This window comes from Lontra canadensis, unplaced genomic scaffold (genome assembly GCF_010015895.1).
Source record: "Lontra canadensis isolate GAN:19392208 unplaced genomic scaffold, GSC_riverotter_1.0 scaffold70, whole genome shotgun sequence".
Classification (NCBI taxonomy): Eukaryota; Metazoa; Chordata; class Mammalia; order Carnivora; family Mustelidae; genus Lontra; species Lontra canadensis.
Window position 1 is genome coordinate 63,619 of NW_022631064.1, and position 14,542 is coordinate 78,160.

At 40.8% G+C, this 14,542-nt stretch overlaps 1 protein-coding gene across 1 annotated transcript; it reads left to right on the forward strand.

Moving 5' to 3' along the window:
* The first annotated feature begins 10,261 nt into the window (after nt 1-10,261).
* Nucleotides 10,262-10,984, forward strand: LOC116880982 (interferon alpha-1/2-like). Its single transcript, XM_032880491.1, has one exon. The coding sequence runs from the start codon at nt 10,365-10,367 to the stop codon at nt 10,959-10,961; it is 597 nt and encodes a 198-aa protein (XP_032736382.1). The 5' UTR covers nt 10,262-10,364; the 3' UTR covers nt 10,962-10,984.
* Nucleotides 10,985-14,542: the final 3,558 nt, after the last annotated feature.

Below are 14,542 nucleotides of genomic sequence, written 5' to 3' on the forward strand. Positions count from 1 at the left end.
TTTTTTAACATCATTATTGTCGTTGATTCTTAAGTTTTTGGATGAAACATTGGTCTCATTGATTTGTAACAGATTTTTGGGTGGATTCTCTTGTGTTTTCACCTTAGAGAATCATATTATATTACCTGCATAGTATAAAAAACTTGTTCTATATTATTTGTATCATAACTTGAAAGATTGGTTAATATTTCCAGGAAAATTATAGTAGTGACACATGTCATCATGTCTTGTAGGTAATTTTAATAGGGGTGATTGTAGTTTTCTAATTTCTTTGTTAAAGAGAGATGTTCTTGCTTTTGTTCATCAAAGGTGATTGTTCACAGTGCAGAACTGGTAAAGTGTTCCTTAACAAAATGCATGAATAATAAATTTATTCCTCTATTTACTTCGTAACAGTCTGTGAACAACCACTTTCTAGGGACTGATATTATTCTGCCATCTACTGGTTGGAATTAAAAGTCCTCATTTTAGACGGATTCCAGAAAATGTATCTCCTTAAAAACAACAGCAATAAACCCCAGAAACCCCAGTAATGACAAAAACTACGAGAAATTTTTGTAGCATCAAGTCTTCACAGACCCAATTAGCTAATAAATATGTAAAACCTATGATAACTCTTGGTGGATATAGTGGGTCAGATAATCAAAGAAAATGTATTTTTTGGCATCAAATAAAAATATACATTTTTAAATTGCTTTGACCTTTATTTAATTGATTAATCCATATAAATTGCCAACTATCTAAAGTCTATAACATTTTTAAAGGATTTTATTTATTTATTTATTTATTTATTTATTTATTTTAGAGAGCATGGGCCAAGGCATTGCACATGGGAGGAGGAGTAGAGGGGGAAGGGGAAAGGGAGAGAATCCTAAGCAGACTCCCACTCTGGGGACTCCCACTCCCACAAAGGGGTTGATCTCATGACATGAGATCATGACCTCAGCCAAACCAAGTGTTGGAGGCTTAACCCACTGAGCCAGGCAGGTACCCCCGAAAGTCTGCAACATTTTATCTAAGCATCCACACCCACTACTGCATGCCTTCCTTCCGGGGACGGTGGGCAGGGAAGACATTCCCCATTCCTTTTAAATTGTTTTTAGCAAAGAGCTTCATTATGAAGACACTTATAGAGTAAATATTTTGCAATAACAAAGAATATAATATGCCATATATCCAGGTATAAAATAAATCTGACAAACTTATAATATTCAAAGGGCTTTTTATATTGGCTCGCCCATATGGATGCTAGGATCGGATCACTGCTCCAGCCACATGGCTTTCACTCAGCCCCAACAGCAACATATTTACAGAACCACACAGTAACTTCTGAACCAGCTGATGCAAATTCTTTAGAGTACCATCCATGGGCTCAAAGAAAGCCTGTTTCTCAGCTATGGGAACAGTAAGAGTGGCATAACTACCCATTTCTAATTCTCCAAAATACTGTCTCAGAGTAAAATATTCTCATCCATAAAGCATTCTTTTCCTCAGGATGGATATGACTGAAAACAGGTGACTTCTTACTGATGCCTCCTGAAGGCTATCAAGAGTACACATAGTCCCATATTTCTTTTCTAGATAGAGCTGAAGGAACAAGGTTATATTTCCTGCAATCTTAGAACAAGAGGAGTGTAAAGCTGATGACAGCAGCCAAGGTCAGGTATTTCATTGTGTAGAGCCCCAACCGTCGTTCTAAGTCCACAGAGTGTTCTGGTTCTTTACTGGTCTGTCTTCCAGAAAGCTGTTACTGTACACGTAGAGGCTTATCGTCCTTTGCCTGTCAGCACCATCTGTTTAGATATGAGTCAAAGGGCAGGTCTAATTTTTACTGACTCAAACAACTTTTTCCTAGTTGGGAAACATAGTTTATCACTTGCAAGTGAAGGAAATATTCTTCCATCCAGGAATTCATGATTCATAAAAACTCTAGGGGGGCCTGAGTGGCTCAGTGGGTTAAGCCTCTGCCTTCGGCTCAGGTCATGATCTCAGGGTCCTGGGATTGAGCCCCACATTGGGATCTCTGCTCAGCAGGGAGCCTGCTTCCCCCTCCCCCTCTGCCTGCCTCTCTGCCTACTTGTGATCTCTCTCTCTCTGTGTCAAACAAATAAAATAAAATCTTAAAAAAAAACTAATTCATGGTAATCATTAACCAAAACATACTCAGTATAGAATCCTAGAGTCAGTAATAACATTTATTTCTTCATACTAGGCAAAAATTTTTACTACAGCTTTTTATTAATGTCTCCAACCTTCTCTAGATGAGAAAATCACAGATTTCATAAAACCTTCCATATATCATGTATACGGACACACATGAAGATGTCACTTAAGCTCAAAGACTGGAGAAAGAGTTTTCTAACCTTCAAGATTGCTCTCCCTTCCTGAGCTCACCCAGGCCCTGAAACATTGACTTTATCCTACAAGAGGAGTAGGTTGTGGATTCCATTGACACTGTCCACTTCATTCACTTCTTGGGTTTCAATATATTCTATATTCATCCTCACCACTGATCTGGGAGCTAATTCAGCCATGCACAACAGGTTCATGGCTCTCATTCAGGGAACCTCTATGTGTAGATCAAACTCAAGAAGATCTCTCTCCACTTAGCTCCCAGACCCAATGTCTAGAAATGGATGAGGATTCCCTGCTGGACACTTCCAGTTAGTCCACATTCCCAGTGTACAACCCTGCTGACATGAAGTATCTACTGTTGCAGAAAAGAGAAACCCCATCAAGATCTCAGTAGCAATCAGGGTTGTAACTTTGAGAATAACTGAAGTCTGATGAAGCCTTGATCTTAGGCAGAGTCAGGAGTGGGGAGGGGACTTTATTCAGGAGAATGACAGAATTAGCTATCTTACCACAGCCATGAACCAGACCTGAACTATAAACAAGTCACCAGCTGGATGCTTTATCTTTAAAAATCATGAAAACAACTGATCATTCTGTTCCATTGCATTTGCCTGGGGTTGTTACTAAACCTTAGTGACATCACAGGACCCAGCTGTTCTAGTCGAAGAAATGGGCCGTTTTTGAATACTTAATCGCACACGTGTTCAGGATGCGGTTAGGGAGATGAGTAAAGATGGTGGTATCAGGCACAAGAAACGTGCAGGACCTGACAACCCCTAAGCTCCAGGCCTGCACAGAAAAAGTGATGGGTTTTTCCTCTAGTCCACCTTATTTTTAAACCCCCCACTGCTGGCTTTCAGGAGACTAGGGGCACAGAAAGAAAAAAAAGAAAAAAAAAAGCTCGGCAATAGTCTAACTCCTTAACAGCCTTGTTCAGCTCTTAGGAATGCCTTCACGCCCCAGACCTAACCTCTTCCACAGCCCCAATAATTCTATTCTCCTTACCCAAATTGGGCATTTGATCTATTAACCTTCTTTTATTAATATTAAGGATATAGTCTTGAGAAACATTGTTTTCTCACATTATAGATTTGTGTCTGTTTGTCTGATTGCACATTTCTGTGTACCCTCATTTTGAAGACTCTGAGCCATGTGGCCACTTGGACACAAAAGAATAGAAACCCAATTTCCAACCCAAACACAAAGCTTCATGTAACAGGTTTTCATCCTCTACCATTATAGTTTCCAGGGAAACAGGAACAGGATTCTCCGAAGTCCCGTGGCCCATGGGACAATCCTCTCAGCTTCTGAGTGATGATTGCTTTCTTACCAATGACTACCCCAGCTCCACTGTGTTCCTGGGGCCTCCAGGAGAAACACTAGTTCACACCAGTTCAAGCTTTCTTGTCCAGAGCCTGATATTCTTTTCCCTGATTTCCTTAGAATCATTAGTCCAAGTTCAAATCCTAGAAGAATCCCCTTTCTACCCCTTCCTTCTGAACTTTATCATGATTCTTTGTGGTGAATGCTGGTGAATGTGGTGAAAGCACAAGTTAAGGCTTGGTTTGACTATAGATCTGTTGCTGTCAGTCTACACCTGTGGGGCTTCATTACATTCCAGGAAAGGAAGGTGTGTGAGAGTAACCAAAGAGTAAGCACAATCTTCAGCCCATCTGTACTGTCGGTGGTCAGAGAGAGGATCATTTGCTAAATTTTAGGGGAAAGGGAGTGGGAGGCTGGCAGATGCCCCCTTTTATTTTATACACAAAAATAATGTTTTAAACTTTTTTAAATATCTGAGAGATTTTAGGAAAAAACAAATCTCTTTCTTTGACTAATGTGAAAAGAAAAAAAAATGAGGATGGGGGAAATCGATAACCAAGAAATCTTGTCTGTTACTTTCTCATAGCTATCATGCAGGTAACTTGAATATTAAAAAATCAGCAATGTGATCATATCTGCACCCAAATCCCTTGAAACGAGAAGTGCCCTCTTGGAAACATTGATTCTGAAGACCTGGAACATGAGAAGCAGGTTTCATAGGCTTGACTCCTAAGAGCATAAAACACACAACCTACAGGGTGAGAACGACAAAATCACTGAAGAGCAAAAGAAATCACAGGGAGACACCGCTACAGACTGCCCTCCAAAGATAGCTATGACAGTATCTCCCATCCCACATGTGTCCTGAGAACTTTGCAATTTCTCAAAACGTTGAATCTACTTCACCTCCCATTAAATACAGGAGGGCTTGGTAATTGCTTATAAAAGAATTTGTTAAAAATAATGATGCACGACTTCCAAGTTTACGTTAGAGTTTATCACCCTTGACACTACCAATACTTGAGGCCAGACAGTTCTCTGTGGTGGGGCCCTGTCCCGTGCACGGGGGGACATTCAGCAGTATGTCTGGCTTATGTCCATGAGATGCCAGTAACAGCCCTCATCAGTTGCGACAACCAAAAATGTCTCGACATTGCCCAAAGTCCCCTGGGGGACAAAATCATTCTCACTGGGAACCACTGGGTTAGATCATGAAATACGATAGAGCTTGGTCACTGGGCCCCTCATTTTTTGAGCCCTCAGGCCCCATGTAAACAGTGCAACGGTACTGGGTCCACCAGTCTGTCAGAAAAAACAGACGTCAAGGAGAAGTTAGAGTGAGGTGCTCCTGCACCCAGGGCCAGCTGAGATCCTAGCTGAGACCTGTAAGCCTCAGACATAGCAGTGAAAATGTCTACCAACCGTCAAGTCATCCCCAGCCATCCAGGGGGGTGTGTTCCAAGTTAGGATCATGCATTTTAGAATAATTTGTTTCAAAGCTATAATAATGAGGAGAATTTGTATGGGAGCCCCGATCCACTGCACCCCTGCCTGCCTGCCTGCTCCCTCGCTGGACACCTGCCTGGAACCATAGCCCAGAGTACACAACATCCTCATACTATGAGACAGCTGAAAAGTGTCCTCTCTCACACATGCCTGAAGGACAGAACCTACCTCAGAGTTCCTTGGGAAAGATGGACCGTCACCCAAATCCAGAAGACACAAAGCACCTGTTTCCACCGCCAGATGCTCCCGCAGGTCTTCAACTCCTTCAGCACAGACCACAGCCAGGCTGCCTGGAGGCACGCCACCCTCCATGACCTCCTCTCCAGCCTTCATCGCTGCCTGGGACACCGGAAGCCCAGGGAAGAAGACTACCCTGCCTGTCTGTGTCTGGGGGTCGTGGTCCGGAAGGATTTCCAAAGCATCCATCTCTATCTGAAGGAAAAGAAACACAGCCGCCTGAGCATCAGATGAGAAATAGCTGAACCAAAATCATGAACTTAAAAAAAAATGTATTGTCTAGAATGGATTTACAGAAAACATCTTCAGAGAGAACATGATCTACTTTCTTAAATAAATGACTTTATGATGTAATTTTTTTAAGTCTGTTTAAGTTTTGGGGTATATTTTGCATCTCCAAAATATAAAGTCCAATCCTTTATGAAAAATACTTGAGGATAGTATTTTGTTGAAGATATGTGTCAGTTAAATGAATGCCGGCCGCTGTAACTGATCTACAGAAAACTATAACAGGAATTATATAACTGTATACCTTTATATATAATATAATATAGATTATATATATTATATAATATCTTGTAATATGTTATATATTATATATTATATAACTATAACAGGAGTTCCTGCTCAGATGACTCCACTGTTTGGCTCTTCTTCAAACAGTGATTCAGGGACACTGAAACCTTCTCTTCTGTGACTTTGCCATATTCCGCATAGGACTCCAAATGTGTCTGTGGTACTTGAGCCTATTCCGATCATTTGCAAAGGGGAAACGTGGGGTGGATCACAGGGGCACAGGGGATGATTTCAGGGACCCAAACTGTACCAGTGCAGGGCAATATCACTTCATCAACATTTGTGTGGCCCGAATTTATTCTCATGGGTGGTCTCAGTGTAAAGAAGTTTCCACTGAGAAGCAGACTGCTGGGGTGACTCATAAAGAGGAAACAAGTTCAATGAAAAAGAGCAGGCTTCATTGTTACATTAGGCGTACTAATGCTTTTTTTTTTTAAGGAGTTGGGTTTTTTTTTTTTAAGATTTTATTTATTGATTTGACAGAGAGAGATCACAAGTAGGCAGAGAGGCAGGCAGAGAGAGAGGAGGAAGCAGGCTCCACACTAAGCAGAGAGCCCGATGCGGGGCTCGATTCCAGGACCCTGGGACCATGACCTGAGCCGAAGGCAGAGGCTTTAACCCACTGAGCCACCCAGGTGCCCCCGTACTAATGCTTTTTCAAGGGGAAAAATAACCAATAAGTTGGCAGCACACACTTTGAAAAGCCCAAACAGCTGACCTGACACAATTTAAACCAGGGCGAGAGTCAGTGGCTATCACTCTTTAGAACTGATAACATCACTGACCCTTTGAAAGAAGCATTCAAGTTGATTCCCTAAGGCACAGCCTGACACCAGAAGGGTAGAGATGAGGTCTCGGAACACTCTGTAAAATTCAAAGTTATTTCCTCATTAGGTGAGGTAGGTGAGCAAGGCAAGAGGAGGTAGTTCCTTGCAGGTCCTTGGGGCTCACTGAAATAAAAGAGGAGAGTGAGTCTTCTACTGATAACCAACCTTGTGATTCTCATCCTGCTACCCTAAATACTGAAAATACAAATGTGAAGGAAATTTTCTTGCCCGTAGACATTTTTTGGTCTTGTTTTCTTTTGTTTTTAAATCCCCCACTGGCTATTCCATTATAACTTTCCTTATAGAACCAAGAGGAATTTATAAAGGATCTTCAGATCTGTTGAACTCCCACATTACATAAAGCATACCTCTGTAGTATTTGCTCGTATTATTCTTTCTCCTATAATTGCCATACTTGTTTTCCTCGTGAATATTGACGGTGCACTGGAAACAATGGAGACTGGTACTGGATGCCTAGAAAAACAAGTTGGGTAAGAGGAAGTCTCTCCCCTTAGGTATTTTACAGACACCTGGAGGGAGATATTCCAAGGAGAAAATAGGGCAGGTCAGGGCTCAGTCCCTTTGGGTGCTTTTAAAAAAAAAAAAAAATCCTAGTTAACTTGTAAAGAACAGAAATTCATTGGTCACAGTTCTAGAAGTTGGAAATCCAACATCAGTGTGTCTCTTATAAAGGCCCCGATTTCATCAGGGATATGGCCTTGTACTCTCATCACCTCCAAAGGGCCCCCACCAGATAGCATCATTTCAGGGTTAAGATTTCAACAATTTCCAAACATTCATTAGCAGTTCATTAAAAGCTCCATGACTGCCATCTAAAAGAGACAATATAACCATCCTTAGTACCAAAGAAGAGTGAGTAGGTATATTAGCAAGAAAGAGCAAGTGGGGCCAAGAACTGAGAATCCACATCTTCATTTTTTGACCTGAAGTCACACTCTGCTTTTTACCTGCCAAACTGTGGAAATCAAACTGAAGTGGAGCCCAGTCTCCCTCTCAGATGGATGGAGAAAAGAGCATCCAATTGATTGTTCATTGTTGTCTGAGTTATCTCCAGAGCACCTCAGGATAAAGCTCATTCAGTGCCGCTTCAGGAAAGATCTACCACAACTCATGGATTACTAGCCTGGTTGCTGTAGGCCGTGTGAATGGGGGAGAATTTGAGTTTAGATGTGTGGCACTCTGTAGGACACCAGGCTAGTTATTTTTTCTGTGATGACCAAGTTAAGGCAAATTTGAGATGAGACCGTCCTTGGGGGCTTCCTCTAGTGCTGGGCAAAAGCTGAAAATTGTGCTCTTGCAACCCAAACCCCAGATCCCTGTGCACCTGAAAGCAACTAGAATCCCAGTGGTTTCAGCAATAATCCCAGTAGACATTGTTGACACCAGGAAGAGTAGAGTGGATATTTCAGGCATGGTCTCATATAGTCCTAGCAAACATGGCCATGATGAAGCAAACCATTTTGGTCATTCATGAATGCCTCCTGGTAGGATGAAGAGATCGGAGAGCATGCTGCAGTTAACATGACATACTGAGCCAGGGCACTGGGCCCCATGCCAAGGAGGGCCACGTGAGTCCATGACTAGGAGCTGGTATGTCAAAGATGGCTATGTATCTTCTAGGTAAAGAGTAGGAATGTAGAGAGGGGTAAGGCAAGGTAACTTCCTATGCAAAACGAAAAGAGTTCAGAATCGAAGGTGAGAGTAAGTTTGTCACATGATAATAATATTTACACGGTTTTGAATTTCGGACAAAAAACTTTCCTTTTTTTTGGAATAGATCAGTTTGCAACTCATCTATTCCTCTGAAAGTCCCTTGGGAAATTTGAAATTACATGCAAAAATATAAACAAAGATTCAGGGGTGCCTGGGTGGCTCAGTCAGTTAAATATCCCACTTTTGGTTTCGGCTCAGGTCATGATCTCAGGGTGGTGAGATGAAGCTCTGCATTGGACAACAGTCTCCAAGGGGGGTCTGCTTGAGATTCTGTCCCCCTCTCTCTCTGCCCCTCCTCCTGCTCTCTCTCTCTCAAATAACTAAATAAATCTTTTTAAAAAGAAGGGGCGCCTGGGTGGCTCAGTGGGTTAAAGCCTCTGCCTTCAGCTCAGGACATGATCTCAGGGTCCTAGGATCGAACCCCACATCAGGCTCTCTGCTCAGCAGGGTGCCTGCTTCCCCCTCCCCCTCTACCTGCCTCTCTGCCTACTTGTGATCTCTCTCTCTCTCTCTGTCAAATAAATAAAATTTAAAATCTTTTTAAAACATCTTTTAAAAAAGGATTCACATTGATTATGTTCTTTTACTTGCCGATTTTTACTACCAATGGTGCAAAAATTAGTTGTTGAAGAGTGAACAAATCTTAGGTATTACAATGATTGCTGCTCTTTAAATCAAACCTGTTCAACAAAATCCTATTCCTTAATATTTATTTTCTCACTATCTCTTATCTTGTTGGTTTTTCTTGAGTATCTTATGTGAAGTATTGACACTGAGTTCATGAAAGTTACAGAAAATGCAAGTTCAGAGCAATAAAATTACATCAAACAGATTGCTCACCAGAGGACTCTTCCTCCATCATTTGCTTGATTTCAAAGCTGTATTGTGAGAGGTGAGAGGTGGCCTTCCCTTACTTAGTAGCTGCCATTATTGTCTGTTTATGTTGCGTATGGTGGAGCCTCAGTGTGAACTGGGCTTTAGAATTAGATGCAAGTTGTTCATATTTGATCATTTAATTCTACTAAAGTTATTAAACACAATAATTATATTAATTGCTGAAAAGGAATAAATATTGAGAATATCTGGATGAATATCAAGCAGTCAGTGAAATTAAAAATTATTTTCTGATATGAAGCAAAATTAGAAGTTAAGACCTAAAAATACATGTCAGGAAAATACTGTGAATTTTCAATTGTTTTGAGTACTTCTAATAAATGCTTAAGTATATCATTGCAGTCATCATTATTATGTATTGTATTGGTACAATTTTAAATTTGAGTAAGATTTTAATACATTACTATATATGTAAGTGTATTAAAATTTGCTCTGAAAACTTAGCTATAAAGATAAATAAAATGTTAATAACTTCTAAATTTACTTATAGCTTAAAATTTTTGTCAATCTTAATCCTGCATTGGATAAGAGAGTCAAGTTTGGCACTCTTTTCTTTCTATGTATAAAGTACAGATACATAGAGAGGACACAAATAGATATAGAGGATAACTGTGTCATTAAAATTTCATGAGGGATTCAATTAGCAAAAAAATATCTAAAATGACTCTGGGGTCAAGGGAAGGGGAGACAATAATGAAATGAAATTGTTGAGAAACACTGCTCTAAACCCATTTGGTGAATGCAAAATGAAAAACAAAAACAAAAGTAGGAAGTAAGAGGAACATTCAGAAAATGGAAACTAATGCATCCCCATTTAAGAGTGTGCACAAGAGAAGATGTTCAGAGAACCTAGAGCCACGGTTCCCAGACGTGCCCACCCCAGCCAGACCAACAGCATCTGCAGGATCGCCAATGGCCCTGCCCTGCTCTTTCTTGGTGGCCCTGGTGGTGCTCAGCTGCCACTCCCTCGGCTCTCTGGGATGTGACCTGCCTCAGGACCATGGTCTGCTGAACTGGAGGGCCTTGATGCTCCTGCGACAAATGAGGAGAGTCTCCCCTTTTTCCTGCCTGGGGGACAGAAATGACTTTGCCTTCCCCCAAGAGGTGTTTGACGGCAAGCAGCTGCAGAAGGCTCAAGCCCTCTCTGTCGTCCATGTGACAAACCAGAAGACCTTCCACCTCTTCTGCAGAGAGGCCTCACCTGCTCCCTGGAACACGACCCTCCTGGAGGAATTGTGCTCAGGACTTTCTGAGCAGCTGGGCCACCTGGAAGCCTGTCCCCTGCAGGAGGCAGGGGTGGGAGAGATGCCCCTGGTGAATGGGGACTCCATCCTGAGGAACTACTTCCAAAGAATCTCCCTCTATCTGCAAGAGAAGCAATACAGCCCTTGTGCCTGGGAGATGGTCAGAGCAGAGATCATGAAAGCTTTCTCTTCATCAACAACCTTGCAAGAAAGGTTAAGGGGCAAGAAACGAGACCTGGTTCAACATGGTGACGACTCTCACTGACAAATAATATCATACTTCCTTGTGTTCTACCAGGTCAAAGACTCTCATTTCTGCTATAATCATGACACGATGGAATCAATTTGTCAAATGTTTTCAGGAGTATTAAGTGACATCATGTAGAGCATATCAGCTCTACAAGAACTAGTTGCTTTCAGATGACTATGCTGATCTATTGATGTATCTATTTAATAACTTATTTATTTAACTATTTATAAGATTTAAATTATCTTTGAACAACATTAGGTATAATTTCTCTTTGTGGTTAAGAGAAAACATATATCCTTTATATTTGTTTAATTTATTATTTCCTTTCTTTATTAAATATTTTGTATAGAAAAATTATCGTATTTATTATTTTAAAAAAAAAAAACAAGTCTGAGGGGAGCCTGGGTGGCTCAGTGGGTTAAAGCCTCTGCCTTTGGCTCAGGTCATGATACCAGGGTTCTGGGATCAAGTCCCGCATCCGGCTTTCTGTTCAGCAGGGAGCCTGCTTCCCTTCCTCTCTCTCTCTGCCTGCATCTCTGCCTACTTGTGATCTCTTCCTGTCAAATAAATAAATAAATAATCTTTTTAAAAAAAAAAGAGAGAGAAACAAGCCTGATTATAACCTGACGAAAGAATGGATTGTACAATGCACCTACTCAGTATTATGTTATTCACGCTATAAATTAAAAATAGACTTTCTCTAAACCAGTTTGTGTATTGCTGTCAGGATAGAGGTGGACATTATAAATCCAATCCTGCTTTGTACCATGGATTTTTGTGGAGAAACCAACCTAAAAACAATAATCATTTTGAAGTAGTACCAATTATGTTAAGTGATATAATGAGAAGGGGAAAAATGGAGTTCTCTCAGCAGAAGCTGCAGTAAGTCATTTTCAGGAAACAGAAACAGAAACAATAGATCTCTTCTACAATTGACTGATAGATATCCAACTGTAAAAGTTCTTGGAAAATGGATATTTGAGTCTGTGATTTATAAGCAGCTCTATTAACCAAAAGCCTGGGAGCAGAAGTGGTCATATCGGAAGAGTAGAGCATGAGAAAAGAACTTAAGATTAATTCCTCGATGGGCACTTGAGTAGCTCAGTGGGATAAGCTTCTGCCTTAAGCTCAGGTTATGATCTCAGGGTCCTGGGATGGAACCCCGCAATGGACAGGGTCCCTGCTCATTGAGGAGTCTGCTTCTCCCTCTCTCTCCACCCTTCCCGCAACCCCCACTTGTACTCACACTCTCTCTCTCAATAAAATAAAATAAAATAAAATAAAATAATTAATTTTGTAAACTTTCAAATGGTAAGGGAGAAAAGAGCCACAAAGGAAACAAAGGTGAAATGGCCCTAAGGCAGTAGGATAAGAGAATACTGGTCAGAGTATTTCAAAGAAAAAAGTGCTTCAAAGAATTGCAACATTGCAAAATGTGGATGGGAAGTGTCTACCACCCTGTATATAGGTAGCATTGAAACTTTAGTGAGAGCTGTCTTGCCAGAATTCATCAACAGAAACCATATTGGAAGGTAAAGGGAGAGAGTGAATAAGAGAAGTGAAGTTAATGTGTTCAGAGAAAATAGTTGTGAGAGATTTGCCTTCTGAAATGCAACAGAAAACAGAATGGGAATTGGAAATTTTGTGCATTTTTTTTTCTGCAGAATTCCCTCTTTTGCAATGTATGTGTCTCTGGGTCGATTCATGGATTTGAAACATTAGCAAATCATGTCCATCTGTTTAATATGTATTTCTTTTAAAGCATGGCACATTTCATTACTTACAATGCTAATTTATTATTATTTTGATTCCTACTGTGTGGAATGTCAGTAGGCTGCTCTGTGGATTGGAACCATACAGAAACCACAGGGCAGCAGGTGGAAGGCAAGGTCGCCAAAGAGAAGAGCTCCTGATGTCTTTCTCTCACCTGGGAGTCGCCTTAGTATTGTCCTTCCCTTCCTGGTCAGATTGCCTTTGAGTTCCTGTTGCCTCAAAGCATCCAAATGTGATGACAGTTTTCTAGCAAAGCTGAGTGGAGAAAGAAAAAAAAGAAAATGATGTATTGAAAGTGATGGAAACTAATGGTCCAGGACCTTCTTTTTCCATTTTCTCTTCCCTAGTTTGGTACTGAATCAAGATGAAATGGAAAGGAATTGAGAAGAGCAAGACAACTCCTGTCCAGAAAATTACCAAATTAAAACAAACATACACAGTTTTAAAAACTCTGAACCAGTGAAGCAAAAGTGGCTCGTTTTGTCTAGCATCCTATGTGGCCTCACTGCCCCATATTTCACTGTGAGACAGAGCATGAGGAATCCAAGGGCTCAGGAGAAGAGGACTGACTCAATAATGCAGGGACAGTCATTCTTTCAGTCAAAGCAGGGAAAGCCACACCAAGTCCCCTGTGGCCTCAGAAACTGAGAACAGAAGAAGGATTCACAGTCTAATGACTGAACTCCATATAGAAATCAATATTTAGCAAAATAAAACTGCAGTCACTATTTAAGGTAAAACTAAAAAAGGGGGGGTGATAATTCACCCACCCCCATGTCCCTGACACTCGCATGTAGTACATAACGTTTACCTTGTGTCCTCTGTAAGACACAGAAAAATACGACACTTGGGTACCTGACAGAAAGAAGAGGAATTGGTCACAGAAACACTCTTGGGTCTTGGGTTGTTGATTGTTCAGGGGACAAAAACAAATCCCCTGTAAGACAGTTTTGCTCAAAACTGGAAGTGTGCTGAGCTCACTCCTCGCAGCCAGGTAGAGAGAAGGGGAGTGGGAGAGGGAGGGAGGGAGTGAAGAGGGCAAAGATGGAACACAGGTGGCTGTGGGCACAGCATAAGATGCAACCCGCCCTGCTCAGGGGGTATGAGATTCTATGCAGAAAGGACACACAGATGTGCAGCTGAAATTAGAACAGAAACACCAAGCTGTGCCAAAAAAAAAAAAAAAAAAAAAAAAAAAAAAAAAACAACTAGGAAACCAGCCTGGGTTTCAGGGAAGAAACTGATGAATCATTAGTAGGACAAGGCAGAAAGAGGTGGAAATGCCACTTACCTCCCTGGTCATGAGACACCCCCTCCCCTACCTCATCCAAACAGCACCCCGCATGGCCATCCTTGGAAGTCTTCTTTTGTACACAGAATCCAAGAATATTCTTCATTAGTCATTATGCCCTAAGCAATTAATAGGAACATTACATAGGTAAAAACACTTGAAAATTACTGCAAGAGTCCCACCCCCAGAAGAGCAGCAAGAATATCTAGCCAAGATCAAGTTCACCAATCAATGAGAACTGTGGAACTCCAGAGCTAGAGGAATAATACCCCACATAGAATTCATGGCTTTTTTCCCATTATTCCTTAGTCTTTCAAAGTTAAATTTTTTTTAATTTTATTTTTTCTTATTCTAGTTTTAAAATTATTTCCTCTTTTCTATTTTAACATATTTTAACTATTTTATCTTATCAGTTCCTTTTAAAAAAAACTTTTAATAATTTTCATCTTTACAGTCATATTCTGTCCCTTCATCGTGTTTATCCTTATTTTTGTACATATATGTTTTTCTTTCTTTAAAGTTTTGGGAGGCA